The following is an 18,878-nucleotide window of genomic DNA, read 5'->3' as shown; positions in this document are numbered from 1 at the left end:
TGCTTTGTTCTGTTGCTGGTGAGGAACTGCGTTCCTCTGGAGGAGGAGAGGTGCTCTGCTTTTTAGAGTTTCCAGTTTTTCTGCTCTGTTGTTTCCCCATCTTTGTGGTTTTATCTACTTTTGGTCTACCAGCATATTTTAAGTAAACTGAAGTCACTATCAAAAGATTTTCTCAAGGAAATGGAAGTGCCTTTGGTTTTGGATGTGCCCTTTCTCCGGAAATGCCAGGACTGATATAGACACACTGGCTCCACTGATAGCAAAAGGGAGCAACAGGTGAAGGGGACACAGGGAGCTGCCACTCCATGGGTCACCCTGCAGTCCAGAAGTACAAACTAAAGCTGCCTGTCCTCCACTGACCCTTAAAGGCTTTGCCTCTCTTCCAAATCAAGTTGGGATTGAGAATACATCTTTAAGCTGTCCCACTCAAATGGCTGTGCTGTGTGGTTCATCCTCAAGTTTCTCTGCATAATCTTCCAAACTGGGAAAAGGTGCTATCATATAACCTCTCTCCATTCAATGTGCTGATTAAACATCTCCCCATGTTGGACAAAGTACAAGCAACATGCAGTATCAGTGTGTTTGTCTGTAAAAATGGTCTTCATTTCTGCAAACTGGGGGTACAGCCTGATTTAATACTTTGCACACAGTAGATGCTCAGTAAATGCTTGTTACTCTGAGTTGAGGCAGATTATCTCTGTCAGCCCCACTGCAATATGAACATGTGGTTCTTGATTTTTGGTCAAGATCTTTTCCAAGTGTTTACTTCTCTGAATTGCAAATTCAAACAGATAGATAAGGCCAGGCACAGTGGCTCATACCTGTAATCCCAGCACTTTGGGAGGCCTAGATGGGTGGATCACTTCCGGCCAGGAGTTCAAGACCAGCCTGGCCAGCATGGTGAAACCCCATCTCTACTAAAAATATTTATAAAAAAAAAAAAAAAAGGTGGGGCTTGGTTGTGTATGCCTGTAGTCCCAGCTACTCAGAAGGCTGAACGGGAAGCAGAGGTTGCAGTGTATCAAGATTGTGCCACTGCATTCCAGCCTGGGTGACACAGCGAGACACTGTCTCAAAAAATATATAGATAGGGGCCGGGCACGATGGCTCATGCCTGTAATCCCAGCACTTTGGGAGGCCAAGGTAGGTGGATCACCTGAGGTCAGGAGTTCAAGACCAGCCTGGCCAACATGGTGAAACCCCATCTGTACTGAAATACAAAAACTAGCCGGGTGTGGTAGTGCATGCCTGTAGTCCCAGCTACTCAGGAGGCTAAGGCAAAAGAATCTCTTGAACCCAGGAGGCAAAGGTTGCAGTGAGCCGAGATCGCGCCACTGCACTTCAGCCTGGGCGACAGTGAGACACTATCTCAAAAAAAAAAAAAAGATATATGTATAGATAGATCGAATAGATCGATAAGAGTCAACAGTGGAAGCACCATTTTTCAATTGTTGAAAAGAATTTCCAGGCTATGAAGTGCTTGATTTTCCATGAAGCATCCCAATCAAATAGCAGAGAAACCCTCCCAGGGCCAACCTCCCAAGAGGTTTCATGGATCGTCTGCTGTGCAACTTCCTGGATTTCAGGGGATTCTAATGCTCCAAGTGGGTGTCCATGGACTTATGGCCATCCCTTCCCAAGCTTTCTGCTGGTTCCATCAACTCCAAGAAGGTCTGAAGTGATCTGGAACCAGGAGTTTCCCAGATCAACACTCAATAAAACCAACTCTTGAGTTTAGAAACTGACCTAAGGCTGGTATGCAAACCCCTGGTTATTGCTGGCAACAGACCCTCTAAATTCTTTGCATCTGAGGCAGAATAACTGCCTCATACCCAGACTTACAATGTGTAAACATGCAACCCTAGTCAAAAGAAAAACTTCTTTTTTTAAAGAATTTATTAAGCTTTTTTGAATGACAGACTTTGCAGTCCTCAAATATAAGGATAAACATAATGTGAATGGTGTCTACATAATGCAGAGTATTTTAATGTGTAGAAGACCATCAAGGCAATGGTATGCTTGATCTATCATTATGTGCATTGTTTCAGAGGTGTAGCAGGGTTACACTGATTTGTGCACACTTTTTCACTTGATTGGAATGATTATTTTTAAACTATAGCCCCGGATGAAGTTCTGGGACCATGTTCAGGGGACAGCAAGAGGGCTAGATTTGAGGTCCCACCTTTATTTCAAACCGTATGGCTCTACGTGGATCTCTTTTACATGTTAGGTCACCAAGTTAGATTTCAGTTAAGAAACTGAGCATTAGGGGAAAGAGCTGATGCACGCTGGGTTTAATACCTAGGGGATGGGTTGATAGGTGCAGCAAACCACCATGGCACATGTTTACCTATGTGACAAACCTGCACATCCTGCATATGTACCCCGGAACTTGAAACAGTAAAATAAAATAATTTTTTAAAAGCTTCAAAGTTTTAATAATAGCTTTAGAGTTTTGGCTTTACAGCTTTAAAGTTTTGGAAAACTATTAGGGTAGACACGGTGCTACTGAAATCACTTGAGGTTGATGTCATGATCACAAAAAAAATAGTTACTGTTTATTGAGCACCCTGTATGTGCCAAATCTCATTTACTATATCCACACCCCTATAAGATGTACATTATATGGCTCAGTAATTAAGATTGGGAACAATGGGTTAGGCCATCTGGGCTCAATTTATAGCATCCACCACTTACTAGTTATGTTTCTTGGGTGTTTTCACTTTTTGTGTTTCAGTTTCCTCATTCATAAAAATGGAGATACCAAAAGGATCTGCTTCATAGACTGTTGGGAGGTACTTGATGCACATAAAGTGCTTAGAATGGTGTCTGGTCCTTAGTAAGAGTGCAGAGTGCAAGCTGCCATTGCTGTTGTTAGTACTATATGTCCATTTCACCTTTACCAACCCCGTATGACCTATTTGGCTTCACCCTCTTTGCTACCCTCACCATGTCTGTGTTCCTCTGTCACGAAGTGGCCTGAGAAGAGAATTTTCTCCCAATGCAGGTGAGGCAGCATGGCCACAATGAACCAGTCACATCAGGACTGGCAGGGGCCTGAGAGATGAGGTCCTCTGCACTCATTTTACAGATAAGGAGCTTTCATATGTCTAAGACATCTTACGCCAGGAATTCCTGCACACAATACTGGCCAACCCCACAGACACAGAAACATTTTACAGACAGGACAAGTAGAGGCCAACTTCTCATTGCCCCAAGGCGCTTACTGCACTTTGCCTTGATGTGGTCCATGTACAAAGTTCATTCTTACACATGGAAGCAATCTATCAGAGGGAGTATTCATCAGGTGTGTCTCATCAACATTTTGCTCATTTGGGTAACTTTTATACAGACTTGCACCATCAGGTGAGCATTTGAGTGTGTAAGAGCCCAGAAACAGTGTAAGAATCCAATTGTTCATCAAAGTAGCGTGCCAAATAAAATTTGGCAACAAAAAAAGCCTCTGTGAAGGTTCCTGATGTTTATGATTGAGGGGATTGTGGACACGATGTGAATCAGATGTGATTATTTTTTTTCATGTTTACAATTTTTTAAAAAGAAATAGATGTAATTTATGGGATGAAATTGAGATTTCAAGGAAAAGCATGTTTTTCTGGCTATTCTCCTGTTCTTTCTTGTATAATTAAGATTTTATCTTATGTTTGAAATAGCAAGAATTGTCCATACAATTGTCTGCATGGCTTAGAGATAAACCATTATTCCTTTCTAAAAGTTAGTATAAAATAAGTAGAGGTGCCCCTCCATATCCTTGGGTTCCACATCTGTGGATTCAACCAGCTGTGGATTGAAAATATTCATTAAAAAAAATGGATGGTCGCATCTGCACTGAACATATACAGCCTTGTTTCCTTGTTGTTTTTCCCTAAACAATACAGTATGGCAACCATTTACATAGCATTTACATTGGATTAGGTATTATAAGTAATCTAGAGATGATTTTAAGTATACAGAAGGGGGAGAATATATTCAGGGCAACTTGAATCTATGCTCCCAGCGGAAAAAAAGAAGTATGCAGAAGGATGATATAGGTTATAATGCAAATTCTACACCATCTGTATCACAGACCTGAGCATCTGTGGACTTTGGTACCTTCTCGTCCTGGAACCAACCCCCATGGTCAACTGTATTTCACAAGATTTTTCAGACAGATGTAGCAAATATTTTGCAAAGGAGTTTTTAAGTGGTGGCACCTAGTTTGGAGTGGTAACACTGGGCATATCCATAGACTGTAAGCCCCAGAGGGACAGGAATTTTTCTCATATTACCTGCTGTATCTGATGCCTCACACAACTTGGCATATAGTAGTCATTTATCAATCTGTGGGACGAATGGGTGATTATCTCTTTTTCGTGCTGGAGCTTAGGGAAAATTGATGCAAAGTTCTTTTGAACTTTAAATTTATAAGGTGATACTTAAGCGACAAAGTAACAAGCTATATTGGCTTTCTTTGTTGTTTGTTTTACAGATCTCCCTTTACATTTAAATGCTGCAATGTTTGAGGCAAATGGTGGTTGTGGTTATGTTTTGAAACCTCCAGTTCTGTGGGACAAGAACTGCGCCATGTATCAGAAGTTTTCTCCACTGGAAAGAGATCTGGACAACATGGATCCTGCAGTCTATTCTTTAACTGTAAGTACGGCCCCTAGAGAAAGAACGTAAGGTCGGGTTTAAGCCTTCCTGAAAACGAACTGGTTTTGAATTCAAGGCATTGGAAAGCTGTCATGTCACAATTTGGGTCATACAGATTTAGTTCCCAGAATAATGTATTTATCTCCCAGGAAGCAGTAGCTATGGCTAGGCAAGCTGTTGCCAGACAATGTGTTTGCCAGAGCCCAGGAGCAGGGCTTATGAGGTCCCTGTTGCACCTGATGTACTGATGATGGTAACTCTGTCTTCCAGGGCCCACAGAATCATAACTATGAGGATAGCCCATGGAAGTTGAGCTTTTTGTTAGATCAGCTCATGTTAAGCTTCAAAGCTCTAAGATCAAACTCGCGTCAATATATAAATACAATTAAGTATATTTCCTCCTTATAATTTAAGCTTTATCATTCCTGAGGCTTTCCTTATTCCTTTTCACCTAGTTAACTTATTGTCAAAACTCCACAGACTCCTCTTAAAAACAGACCTGGCCAGGTGCGGTGGCTTACGCCTGTAATCCTAGCAATTTGGGAGGCCCAAGTGGGTAGATCGCTTTGAGCTCAAGAGTTCGAGACCAGCCTGGGTAACATGGCGAAACCCTGTAGTCCCAGCTATTTGGGAGTCTGAGGCTGGAGAATCACTCGAGTCCAGAAAGCGGAGGTTGCAATGAGCCAAGATTGCACCGCTGCACTCCAGCCTGGGTGACAGAGTGAGACCCTGTTTCAACAAGACAAAACAAACAACAACAGAGATCTGGTCATCTCTTTCCACCTTTAGATCTTGTCTCTCTCCCTTCACAGGAAGAATGCCAGGCAGCCCTCCAAGTATGACACCCCCCCAAACCCCTGGGATAACCCCATTCACAGACTTTCCTACCACCCAAACTGCTTTTTCTCTTTCCCTAAGACAGCAGGGCAGTAGCCCCTTTCCTATTTGTTATTTTTTAGCCAGAGGCGAGGGTAGTTTTATCTGTTTACAGAAAGCTGTGAATTAGTTCCTAACATGTCTGCGACTTGCTCCAAAATGAAACTATTCAAGGAAAAGATTTTGAAGTTATAAAATCCTATGGCATTTTGAACAGAATATTAGTAACAAATTTATGATTATATTGCATAAAGTCTTATTTTGTGAGAAATTTAACTTCATCTTGTTTGGTTTTTGAAGATATTTGAACATTTTGATAGTTGAAAGCTTACAGTTAAGTGAATGATGTTGACAAAATAAGCTTTTCACATGATTCCAGTCATGTGATTACCCAGTTACAATCACTTACTTTTTTTTTTTTTTTTTTGAGATGGAGTCTTGCTCTGTCACCAGGCTGGAGTACAGTGGTGTGATCTCAGCTCACTGCAACCTCTATTTCCTGGGTTCAAGCAATTGCCCTGCCTCAGCCTCCCTAGTAGCTGGGACTACAGGCACGCACCACCATGCCCAGCTAATTTTTTGTATTTTAGTAGAGACGGGGTTTCACCATGTTGGCCAGGATAGTCTCAATCTCCTGACCTCGTGATCTGCTCGCCTCGGCCTCCCAAAGTACTGGGATTACAGGTGTGAGCCACCGCGCCCGGCCCTACAATCACTTACTTTTTAAACAGTTTTATTCATCATTCACTTTGTCCATTCCAGTGTTCTTGGGATTCCTTTGCAGAGGGAAGCAGTGAGGTGTAGAGGTTGTCTTTCTTTTTTTATCCTCGGTGACTTTGATCCCTTTTGTCTCCCTCACCCTAGATTGTCTCTGGTCAGAATGTGTGCCCCAGTAACAGCACAGGAAGCCCGTGCATTGAAGTCGACGTCCTGGGCATGCCTCTGGACAGCTGCCATTTCCGCACGAAGCCCATCCATCGAAACACCCTGAACCCCATGTGGAATGAGCAGTTTCTGTTCCGCGTTCACTTCGAAGATCTTGTATTTCTTCGTTTTGCAGTTGTGGAAAACAATAGTTCAGCGGTAACTGCTCAGAGAATCATTCCACTGAAAGCTTTAAAACGAGGTAGAATAAAATTGTCCAAATGTTAATAATTGTTGTAGCTAGGTGATGGATGCCAGAATTTCCTTATACTCTTTTCTCTTTTCTGTTTGACATTTTCCTATAAAGAAGTTGAATTAAGCAAAAGGAAATACAAATTGGAGTACTTTTGAAGCAGGTCTCAAAAGAAGTTTTTCTTTTACATTTTTTAAGAATCTGAGGTATTAACAATATCCCTTGTAAAGTACAGCCTCACCCATGCCTGCTGATGTCAGGAGCAGTGGTTGTTGCACTCTTATTTCCACACATTTTTCTTCCTAAATACTACCCACGGCACTGCTGGCAGTTTGAAAGCAGGGATTGAAATAAGGAGAGGAAACAGAGATGTCGGAGGGGTCGGGTGTGGTGGTGGCATAAGTGACCGCACAGTTGGAGTTGGTACCTGGCAGAAGTCCAGTTTTGGAAGCTGGGTCTGGGTTTCAGGTGCAGGAAGAGGGGAATGGAGAATTCTGGGCAAAGCCTAGAGCTATTGGCTTGTGGACTGGCTTTGTCGTGGCACTCTGATAAATTTCAGCCTGTGCACTGTTTTTAAACTTTGATGTGCATAGGAATATCCTAGGACTTTGGTAATACCATGCAGCTCATGATTCAGTGGCCTCAGGTGAAGACTGACAGTTTCCCTTTCTAACATACTTCCAGGTGTGCTGGCTCTGATGGTCTCCTTTGAGCACCAATATTCTAAGTACACACTTCCTCTCCCAGCCACACTCAAGCTGCCATCCTGGGAGCTCACAAACACATTACAGTTTCCTACTTTGTGTTCTTTTCCTGTTTTTCTTCTCTGTGCAAGTAGCCCGTGGTCATTTAATTAGTCTGCTCAGGCTGCCATCACGGAATACCACAGACTAGGTGGCTTGAACCACAGAAATGTATTTCCTCACAGTTCTGAAGGCTGGAAGTCTGAGATCAGGGTGTTGGCAGGTTTGGTTTCTTCTAGGGCCTCTCTCCTTGGCTTGCAGATGGTCACCTGCTCACTGTGTCCTCACACGGTCAGCCCTCTATGTTATCTGTGTCCTAATCCCTTCTTCTCATAAGGACACCAGTCCCACTGGATTAAGGCCCACCCTAACGACCCCATTTTAACTTAATTACCTCTTTAAAGACCCTCTCTTCAAATATAGTCACATTCTGAGGTACTGAGGGTTAGGACTTCTACACAAGAATAGGGAGTATGGGATCGGGGGAGACCCATAACTGTTATCATAGAAATGTGAGAAAGTACATAGAAACAAAAACAATTTTTTTAATTATCCATTTTTCTATCTCTCCAACACAGTCACTTTTGGTGTATAAGTCTTGCAGGCTTTGTTTCTCTTCCCATCTGTGTAACACGTGAGCATACAGATATATTTTTAACAAACAGGCTTTCTACTAATCTTGTGTTTTGTAACTTGCTGGTTTTCACTTACTAATGTATATGGTGAGCAACCTTTCATGTTAATAACTATACATGTACGTTGCCATTTTTACCGGCTATGTATTATTCCATTTTATACTTACACTTCCAGTCATACCGTAAATTATAACCAATCTCCCATTGCGGGAATATTCTATTATCACTAAAGCTGCTCTAAGATGGAACATTTGTAAAACAGGGACTGTTAGTCTGTTAGTGCTTCATTCACAGGGACTTTTAGTGATCAGGTTTTCCTACTAGATCAGGTTTTGTCTGAGTTTAAGGTTTTCTGTTTGAGTCTAAGTTGGAAACAGTACTTGGACAAATTAATTGCCATTGGGTAGCTCAGGGGGCAGCACTCTCTTGGCGAAAAGGCGCCTGTTGGTTGTGTGCCTGTTGCCATCCCTGCCAAAAGATCTTAAAATAAGGTCTTTCTACCTGTCATTTACCAACCTCCAGGGGCATCTTCTTTTCAGTAGCCATGGTTAACAAGCTTTTCCCAATTCTGTATTACTCCAGGATACCGACATCTTCAGCTGCGAAACCTTCACAATGAAGTCTTGGAGATTTCTAGTTTATTCATTAACAGCAGAAGGATGGAAGAAAATTCCTCTGGCAATACCATGTCAGCCTCTTCGGTAATGAAGTTCTGTTTCACTCAGCATATTTGTGGGGATTGCTACACTGAAGGTGGGCTTTTTTGTGTCCCAGCAAAGTGGTCGGTGTGAGTTATTAATTAGTTAGCTATGGCTGACACTTGGCACTGACTAAGCACTTTACATATATACTAACTCAGTCCTCTCAATAATGTCAGGCAGTAGCTATTAGTATCATCTCCATTTTACAGATGAGGAAGGTAGAGCTAAGTACATCTGAGGTCACCCAGCTAGCAAGCAGCAGTCCAGGATTTACACCCAAGTTCTAGTAAAAAGCCCATATATCATAGTGTCTATCATGGAAGTGAGCCAAATATAATAAAGTGGGAAAGAGGCTTATTATGCAAAGCCTAGTAGGAAGCATTTCCAATACTTCTACAAACTTTAGGTTAAACCAGGAAAATATTTTGTTTCTTCAGCAGTCCAGGGGCAAATGTCACAGGCAGAGCAAGGCTGGAGTGAGCAATAGGCTCTGCTGGCGATGCATAACTTGCACCTCAGTGCTTGGGAGATGCAGAATCTGCTTCCTTGAGAATGGATAAAAGACACTGTAGAAAGTGCCACAGTTGCAGAATCTTCTTTTTTTTTTTTTTTTTCCAGAGACAGTGTGTCTCTGTCACCCAGTGTCACTCTGTCACCCAGGTTGGAGTGCAGTGGTGCCATCCTGGCTCACTGCAGCCTCAATCTTCCTGGCTCAAATAATTCTCCCACCTCAGCCTCCTGAGTAGATGGGACTACAGGTGTGTGCCACTATGCCCAGCTAATATTTTTCTGTAGAGATGGGGTCTCACTATATTGCCCAGGTTGATTTTAAACTCCTGGACTCAAGCGATCCTCACGCCTTGGCCTCCCAAGATGCTGGGATTACAGGCATGAGCTACTGCACCTGGCCAGAATCTGCATTTTAACAAGTGCCCCATGGAAACTCAGTGCCCACTAAAGTTTGAGGACACTTGGACCAGGGCCCCCTCACTAATGCAGGATGGTTTAATTAGATAAGAAACTGGGCTGAGTGCAGCGGCTCATGCCTCTAATCCCAACACTTTGGGAGGCCAAGGCGGAAGGATAGCTTGAGTCCAGGAGTTCAAGATCAGCTTGGGCAAGACCCCATCTCTATTAAAAAAACGTGTTTTAATTGAGCATAGTGTCAAGCATCTGTAGTCCCAGCTACCTGGGAGGCTGAGGCAGAAGGACTGCTTGAGTCCAGGAGTTTGAGGCTACAGCGAGCTATGATCACACCACTGCACTCCAGCATGGACAAAGAATGAGATCCTGTCTCTAAAAAGGTATTTTTAAAACAACTACTTTAATTAACTGGCTAATTCCATTATGCTTCCTCTTTAAACATACATTTTAAAAGTGTGTCCATTGGTTACCCCCTTTACATGTTTAATAACGTGATTACTTTTGTGTCAATCTCAGACTTAACATTGTCCTAACAATCTTTGGAAAGGCACCTTCTGCGCTTACAATGGCACTGGCCATGACGGCTTCCACTGCCACTTTCTGCTTTCTTCTCTGCCCTTCTCTTGCCCTCACCACTATCAGTTTTGACTCCCGCTGTCCCTGCCCTTGTTTGCTTAGGTGTTCCTCCTTTTTCCCTTCATCACTCCACAGCAACCTTCACTGTACATTTGTATCACCTGGGGAGCTTTAAAAACTCCATGTGCACAGGCCACGCCCCACACCAATTAAACCAGAGTCTCTGCAGATGGTCCCCAGGCATCAGTTTTTTTAAGGATCATCAGGCGATTGCACCATGTGTCCAAGGTTTAGAACAGCATTTTGGCCAAAGTGGAGGGAGGGTGTGGCTTCCACCTTGTGCAGAGGATTGACAAGCAAGGGCAGGGCCGCGTGGTACAAAGAACAGGAATCACATGCTTTCAGAAAGGCAGAGCAGGGCCAAATACCCAGTTCTGAGCTGGGTGACCTCAATATCTGTTACAGCTGAAGATTCCACAGATGCCACAAATGAACTTTTTTTACTCACAACACTTCTGACACCAAAAACGTGGTGTCTTTTCCAACTCTCTGGCAACAGCTGGGTGTCCTACGTTTCAGTTCAATTCTAACACTATCCATCTAGAGTTGGTGTCAGATCCCACACATTGAGGGCTCAGTCCCACAAGACTACTCCTACTTCAGATGCCAGTCACAAGCCCCAGGTTGTCACCAGGACTTCTGACCAAACAGCTATAAATTCAGGGGATTCCCTATAAATCCTCAGATTCCATAATTTGCTAGAATGACACAGAACTCACAAGAGTGCTTTGCTTATTATCACCAGTTGATCAGAACAGATGCACATCAGGAGCAGCCTCATGGAAGGATGCATGGAACAAGGTATGGGAGGAGGAGTGCAGAGCTTCCATGTCCTCTCCAGGCCACCCAGCACCTCGATGTGTTCACCAACCTGGAAGCTCTCGGAACCCCATCATTTAGGGTTTTTATGGAGGTTTCATGACCTAGGCATGATTAGTTCAATCACTGGCCACTGGTGAGATTAGTTCAGTCTTCAGCCCCCTCCCCTCCTTGAGGTCTGGCAGCAGGGCTGAAGGTTCCACCCCTCTAATCATGCCTTGGTCTTTCTCAGCCACCAATCATCTCATTAGCAACAAAGGACACTCTTAGCGCTCCAGAGATTTCAAAGGTTTTAGGAGCTGTGTGCCAGGAACTGGGGACAAAGACCAAATATGTATTTTTTGTTATATTACACCTTGCCATCCTTGGGGTTCCTGGGTAGCCATATATGGATATGTGCTTGGTAAATATGTGTTTGACCATGGAGAGCGAGAGCATCACTCTCCATTGCTGAAGCCAATAACTGTAGATCATCCTGGCCTTCTTCTCCATTTAAGACTTGATCATTCTATTTCCTTAGTATCTTTCAAATCCATTCATCTTGATCTGTCCTTATTGCCTTGGCCCTGGTTCATTCTCACCTGGCTTGTGGTAGAGTCTTCCTAATTGGTCTCATTTGCTCTGGGGTTTGCCACCTCTGTCTGTCCTCATATAGGGCCTCCCAAACAGATCTATCTAAATATGATCGTGTCACTCCTCTGTGAAAAACCCTCCATCAGTTCTCCATTGCTTTCAGGGTATAGTTTATACCAGAAGTAGCAAATTCAAATGCCAGGAGGATACCAAGAAGATGATGTGCAGGCATGGACCTGGGCTGAGCACAGACTCTTAGAAAGCAGAGAGCTCATGGGTCATTTAGAGGGGCAGCTGTCACCTAGCTGTCAGCTCTAGCTGCCTGTTGCCTTGTGATGTCATCAGATCTCTTGGTCTTTCAAGAGAATCAGGGACATCTGGGGTTTTGTAAATGTTGGCAACTATTTAATATTTTTAATTAATAATGTGCAAGCTAAATGATACAATTAGAATGTGTGCATTTTATAGTATGACAATTATACTTCAGTAAAACTGATTTTAAAAAAATCACATTGTGCAAGCATAACAAAGCCAACTTCTCCTCCCCACCACAAATAAAAATAAAGAACATGCTAAACAATACACTTCAGCCCTCAGGTCCTCATTTTGCCAGTTTCAGTCTAAATTTTAGCCAGTTAGGCGAAGCCCTGAATGGCTGTGCTTTTGCCTGCATCTCCAGCCTTTCTCCCTCCAACGGGTTAGTTGTAGAACTTGTTGAGGTTCCCAGAATGCCCTGCTGTGGGCCACTTCTAAGTCTTCGTACACATGTTACATCAATTTGGGGTTCTCTTGTCTCATTCTTCATCTGCTAAATTACACTAGGTCCTTCAGGATTTGGTTCAGATACCATTTTCAGAAAGCCCTCCCTGGTTTCTCCCGAACCTCTTCTAGGCCACCTCCTCTGGGTTCCCAAGGAACTTAACATGCTCCTTACAACTGCCTACTTTCCCCTCTAGCTATCTCATTCAACTGGAAGCCCTTGGCAGGGATAGTGTCCCATTTGCTCCTGATTTTCTAGGGACAGGCATAATGACTGATTCACCATAAGCCTTCCATAAATTATTTATTTCGAATGAATGAATATATCTTAATACACAAAATGCCCGAAGAATTGAGTTACACACTTACTGAGCTCTTTCTAACAGATATATTTTTGCATTATAATGATTCGTGTGCCTGAATGGTGTACTCTCTAAGGGCAGAACATTTTATTATTACCATCCAAATTTCTAGCCCAGTACCCTGAAGAGAGATGGAACTCAATAGATACTATGGAACATCAGTTAATAAGTAAGAACTAACATACATTTCAGATAATGTCAGCCTTTAATTATGATGGAAAGAGACACTGTAATTTAAAATAAATTAATATTTTGGTGATGTGCTTATGAAATACCCTCACTAAATGACTGAGGAAGAGATACCATTGCCTCTTCTACCACATTAAGATGCACTGGGCTACCAACGACTCTCATCTTTTGCATTTACATGTTGCTATCCATACTTCTAAGTACTGGCACTTCTGTATCAAATAGAGCTTAGAAATATGTGATTACGGATGAATGATCAGCCATGTGATCTTCTTGACAGATGTTTAATACAGAAGAAAGAAAATGTTTGCAGACTCACACAGTCACGGTGCATGGGGTCCCAGGGCCAGAGCCCTTTACCGTTTTCACTATTAGTGGAGGCACCAAGGCAAAGCAGCTTCTGCAGCAAGTAAGTCCACTGAGCCGTGGTTGGGAGAATCCAAAATCTAAGATGTATGGATGTATGTGGGTGTATAAATGCCTGTGTGTGTAAACATACACAGATGCACATAAATGCGCAAAAGTCGGTGTTGATGATATGCCTTTTGATTATTTGGAAATGTGTTATCCAACATTGAGATCCACTCCAAGAATCATCTGATGGATCTTGGTACCACTAGACAAACTACCTTAACCTGTAGAGAAGATTTTATTGATTCTTAAGCTATATAAAATACTAGGCTCTAGAATGATAAAGACCAGAATGAGTGGCCTTCCAACCATATATACACTTTTGCCCTAAGCCTAGACATGGCTTAATCTTCCTTCTTCACGCAGAGAGTATTAATCAATCAGAATTTGCACATTAGGTGAATGGAATCTTCTTGCTATCCAAGAAGCTGAATCAAATTCTTAAGAGCTTCAGGATGGGCCACATGGACCAAGAAGACATTTCCTGCCCCTCCAGCCTAAGGCCTTCCTTTGCATGTTGAGCAGCCCCCTTGCTCCCCTCCCCCAGCACCTGACCTTGGCATTTGGGGTCCTCTCCTTCTGGTGGTAGCAAGAGGCATGGAGACCCTGAAACCTGTTACCCCAAGCCCTGTAGCAGAACTGGCCTAAGCCTCCTTACGCTGTGCCACCTCTGCCCTAGATCCCCCTCCAAAGGATCTTTGTGGCCTTCTGCAGACAGGTCCCCATCCATGGGGGGACTTCTAAGAGTGAGAGAGCCAGGGACATGGAGCAGCATCCAAAGAGGGAGGGGGCATGTCCTCCAAAGGGCGAGGCAGAGCCCATGCGTAATTCCTTTTTTCACCACACTAGAGGCGCTATCCTTGCTTGGCACAGTGGCCTAAAATCCTTGCAGACGATTTTATCCTTAACCCATTTCAGAATTCCTTCTCCATGCAGCCAGGTGCAGTGGCTCACACCTATAATCCCAGCACTTTGGGAGGCTGAGGCAAGCGGATCATGAGGTCAAGAGATGGAGACCATCCTGGCCAACATGGTGAAACCCCGTCTCTACTAAAAATACAAATATTAGGTGTGGTGGCGCACATCCATAGTCCCAGCTACTCGGGAAGCTGAGGCAGGAGAATCATTTGAACCCGGGAGGCAGAGGTTGCAGTGAGCCAAGATCGCACCACGGCACTCCAGCCTGGGTGACAGAGTGAGACTGGCTCGAAAAGATTAAAAAAAAAAATTCCTTCTCGTGAATAGGGGTAGACTAAAGGAAGCAATGACCAAGGGAATGGCCTTTCAGCTCCCTCTGAAGTTAGGGTGTATGATGAAATGTAGCTGGCATCATAACATTTGGAGGAATTAAAAACCAACTGAACAATCACAATAAGTGTTAATAAATGGCTTTGTCCTTCAAGGGCACATCTCTATAGACAGGCTAATATTCTGTCCAACATTTTAAACTGACTTAAATAGAGAAAACAACTCAGGTGTCACATTTCATAGATTATCAAACAGAAGCTATTGCCAACAGTTTGTTTTGGTTTTGTTTTAATACATCAGTTCACGTACTTCAGTGTCCACTATCACAAAGCACTGCTGAAGTTTTGTAAAGTAAAGGAAAACTTTCCAAGAGCCACCCATAGCATTCCATTGCTTTATTCTTTATTGTCACCCATGCAAATCAGCACACAGCTGTAAAGCAGGACTGAGCAGGGGGTGATGCTGGCCCTCTTGTGGAGGTGGCCCAGAAGCTTCACATCCTGAATTATCCCTGTAGTATTTGCCTTGGCCCCCTTTTGAGTCAACAGCATTACATCAGTTATAGACCAAGGGCTGGGACGGAGAGATTTGAGTCTTCCTGAGAACCTTCACTCCCACCGCCCTCAGTCCATCACATTCTGCTTTTCCTACTGGCGAGACATGTTCACTCTGGGCTTTGCCTTATTGGCAGGGGCCTGAGGAGAAGGGTGTTTGCTTAATCCGGGCCAGATGGTGGCAGCTTTCTCTCATCACCAAGCTACTTCTCATGGGAAGGCAACAAAGGGAGTTTCTTCACTGCGACTGACCTTTACTCCCTTCAAGTTCAGCCTTTTGTAGTAACCTGTACAATATGAGTGAGAAAGAATACACTGGTAAAACTATAATGCCTGTAATCCCAGCACTTTGGGAGGCCGAGGCGGGTGGATCACAAGGTCAGGAATTCGAGACCAGCCTGCTGACATGGTGAAACCCCGTCTCTACTAAAAATACAAAAATTAGCCGGGCATGGTGGTGCACACCTGTAATCCCAGTTACTTGGGAGGCTGAGGCACGAGAATCACTTGAGCCTGGGTGGCAGAGGTTGCAGTGTGCCAAGATCATACCACTGCACTCCAGCCTGAGTGACAGAGGGAGATTCTGTCTCAAAAAAAAAAAAAAAAAAGTAACTATAATGATGGCTTATCTTTATTGAGTTCTCATAATGTACCCATGTTATGATTTACGCTTCAACCATAAAACAAAATTAAGATTGCTACTATTACTATTTCCATTGTGTAGATCGGAAAACAGTCTCCAAGGGATTAAGTATCTTACCCAATAATTCATAGCCGACAAGTATTAAAGGCAGACCTCAGACTCAGGTCTGTCTGGTTCCAGAGCTTTGTCTCAGCTGCCCTGTTTGACTTCACAGGGTCAACAGCCAACAAAGAAAACAAGCCCTTTAAGCACACTGTCAGAAGTTTATTTAAAGAAGAATTCCCGGGAACTTAGACCACATGAGAACCTAGCCCTACAAACCTTCCATGAGAAGATGACCGAGTATTTCCAATGTGAGAAAAAGAGATTATCTTAGTAAATACTAAACTAGGTTATTTGCCCTCAGTCCTGTGTTGCAAGATTACAAAGGGCTAAGTTCATGGAATGAGAAACCTAAAATTTTTAATTCACTAGGAGCTCTCATTCCAGCAGTGGGAAAAATAGTTATGCTGTCTGGGGATTATGAATAAGTTGTGCCGTTGCCCAGAGTGAACATAAACAATCCATTCTGAACATAAGAGAATTCTTAGATCTTCCAAAAAGAATTATGCAATACTCTAGAGTAAATTTCACTTATAAATTGCATAGCAAACCTATCTGAACACCATGAAAGTCGATTTAAGTGTTTGCCTCACTCCTCAGTTTGCCTTCACTTTTTCTTTAGATTCTGACAACTGAACAAGACATCAAACCTGTTACCACAGACTATTTTTTGATGGAAGAAAAATATTTCATATCTAAAGAAAAGAATGAATATAGGAAACAACCATTCCAGAGAGCCATTGGTCCAGAAGAGGAGATCATGCAAATTTTAAGCAGCTGGTTTCCGGAAGAGGGATACGTGGGCAGGATTGTCTTAAAAACCCAGCAGGAAGTAAGTGTGTCTGGGTGCAGCCTACACAGTAACAACTCATTATGTGATTAGCCATTTACCACTCACAACCTCCCTGAAATTCAGAATTTCTTGTAATTGCAACTTGGTTTATATTCTTCTTAAGTAAATGTGGATGAACAGTTTTATTCTTCTGCACATATTCAGAATATTATCTCTAAGGTACAGAAATTCAATCTAAAAAACATCCCTTAGGCCGGGCGCAGTGGCTCACGCCTGTAATCCCAGCACTTTGGGAGGCCGAGGTGGGCGGATCACCTGAGGTCAGGAGTTCAAGACCAGCCTGGCCAACATGGCGAAACCCCATCTCTACTAAAAATACAAAAATCAGCCAGGTGTGGTGGCAGGCGCCTGTAATCCCAGCTGCTCATGGGGGAGGCTGAGTCAGGAGAATTGCTTGAACCCGGGAGGCAGAGGTCACAGAGAGCTGAGATTGTGCCATTGCGCTCTGGCCTGGGCAACAGAACAAGACTCTATCTCAAAAAAAAAAAAAAAAAAAAAAAAAAGGAAATATGTTTTCTCATGCAAATAAACTATTCCATTTTAAAAATTAATAAAAACATCCCTTATAAAGGAAGCAAAGGTTCCTTACGCATGTCATCAGATATGGGTCCAGTATTTTATTTGTATGTATGAAAAGACATTGTTGTGAGGGTCACATTACTGTATAATGCAAAACCTGCAGGTATTTTCTATTCTGGGGATGATTGACTTCCAGTTTTAGCTAATAGAAGCTTCCGTCCTTACAAGTAAAACAATAATATTTCTTTGAAAATATTCCAGAACTTCATACAAAGTAAGAATCTCTTGGCCTGAGTCAGAATTAGTAACAATTTATATTACGTGTGCTAAGATTCCCATGATTCCCGGGAGGGAAAGGATGCAACAACTGCCATGTTGACTCCAAACTGATCGGCTCCTGTTTGACTTAATTGATGAAGCACTTTTTTTTTTTCTGAATGAACTGAGAAAACCCTACTAACTTAAAAATGACATATAAGGTCATTTCTCTAGCATAGACAATCATGCCTCATGACATGTTGATAGTCAAGCAGTTGAGTCTATTCAACAATTTGATTATATAAATATTGAGCACCTAATATGTGCCAAGCCCTGTTCTGGGCATATGATCTGCTCCTTTGGGGCATGTAATAGTGCTTGCCTGATAGAAGGTCCCTCAGGCCCATGCTTGCTAGGGCACAGTGAAGGTAATAGCCAATTTTCACCATTATGTGTTTTCACTTTCTAGTCACAGTGAGTGAGTGTGACCTAAAGCCTCTACAGAGCTCTAGCATCACCTCTAGAGCCCAGAGCCACTGCCTTCTTTCCCTGACCTTGCCTGACACGATGAAAGGACACTTAATTTAAGCAAAAAAATGTAATTGTCCCCCAGCCTTCTCTCCCTATTAAGACACACTAATTGCTAAGACAGAGACCAGGCAACCCTAATAATAATCACTTTATGATAAAAGAGGGCTTAGCTGTACTTTTGAAGCCATCTTTAATGTCTAAATCTTTTTCCTGTTCCTAAATTGTCTTGCCTTATTAATTAGCTACATGTAAAAAGTATGTATCCTCTAAGTGATATCAGTGAATCAGTAAATTTTTAAACCTCATACTTGCATATGATTTACAGCGTTGAAAGCCCTCAAACACTATGTTGAATGATATAACGGAAACCATTTTACACTTAAGGAAATAGATTCAGAGAGGTGAAATCATGACAGGGTTAGAAGTAGAAAGAACTCAAGTCTATGGCTTCCAGGTCAGTGTTCTTTCCACCATCCTGTGCTACCCAAGCTGAAATTGTGTCCAACCTTGTGGATCACCCATACTCTGCACCTTGGGAGGAGCAGGAGGCAGTGGGTAGGCTAGAGGGAAGACGGGCTGGCTGCTGAGTGTCACAGGAAGCTTCATTTTATGCTCAGAGGAGCTGGGGAGGGGAGGGACACCCAAATGCAATTTCAATGTATACGAAAACAAGCTGGGCACAGTGGCTCACACCTGTAATCCCAGCACTTTGGGAAGCCAAGGCGGGCTCAGGAGTTCGAGACCAGCCTGGCCAACATGGCAAAACCCCATCTCT

At 43.0% G+C, this 18,878-nt stretch overlaps 1 protein-coding gene across 4 annotated transcripts in view; it reads left to right on the top strand.

The window, feature by feature from the left end:
• Positions 1-18,878, top strand: part of PLCE1 (phospholipase C epsilon 1) — a 345,535-nt gene that overhangs the window by 316,828 nt on the left and 9,829 nt on the right. For all 4 annotated transcript variants that reach the window (XM_030809243.1, XM_030809242.1, XM_003255240.3 and 1 more), the window contains 5 exons: positions 4,487-4,650; positions 6,391-6,652; positions 8,604-8,722; positions 13,265-13,393; positions 16,565-16,774. In XM_030809243.1, coding sequence (XP_030665103.1) covers positions 4,487-4,650; positions 6,391-6,652; positions 8,604-8,722; positions 13,265-13,393; positions 16,565-16,774 — 884 coding nt within the window. The remainder of the gene's footprint in view (positions 1-4,486; positions 4,651-6,390; positions 6,653-8,603; positions 8,723-13,264; positions 13,394-16,564; positions 16,775-18,878) is intronic.

Source organism: Nomascus leucogenys, chromosome 3 (genome assembly GCF_006542625.1).
Source record: "Nomascus leucogenys isolate Asia chromosome 3, Asia_NLE_v1, whole genome shotgun sequence".
NCBI lineage: Eukaryota > Metazoa > Chordata > Mammalia > Primates > Hylobatidae > Nomascus > Nomascus leucogenys.
The sequence above is the reverse complement of the archived record's forward strand: the minus strand, read 5'-3'. Positions and strand labels throughout refer to the sequence as shown.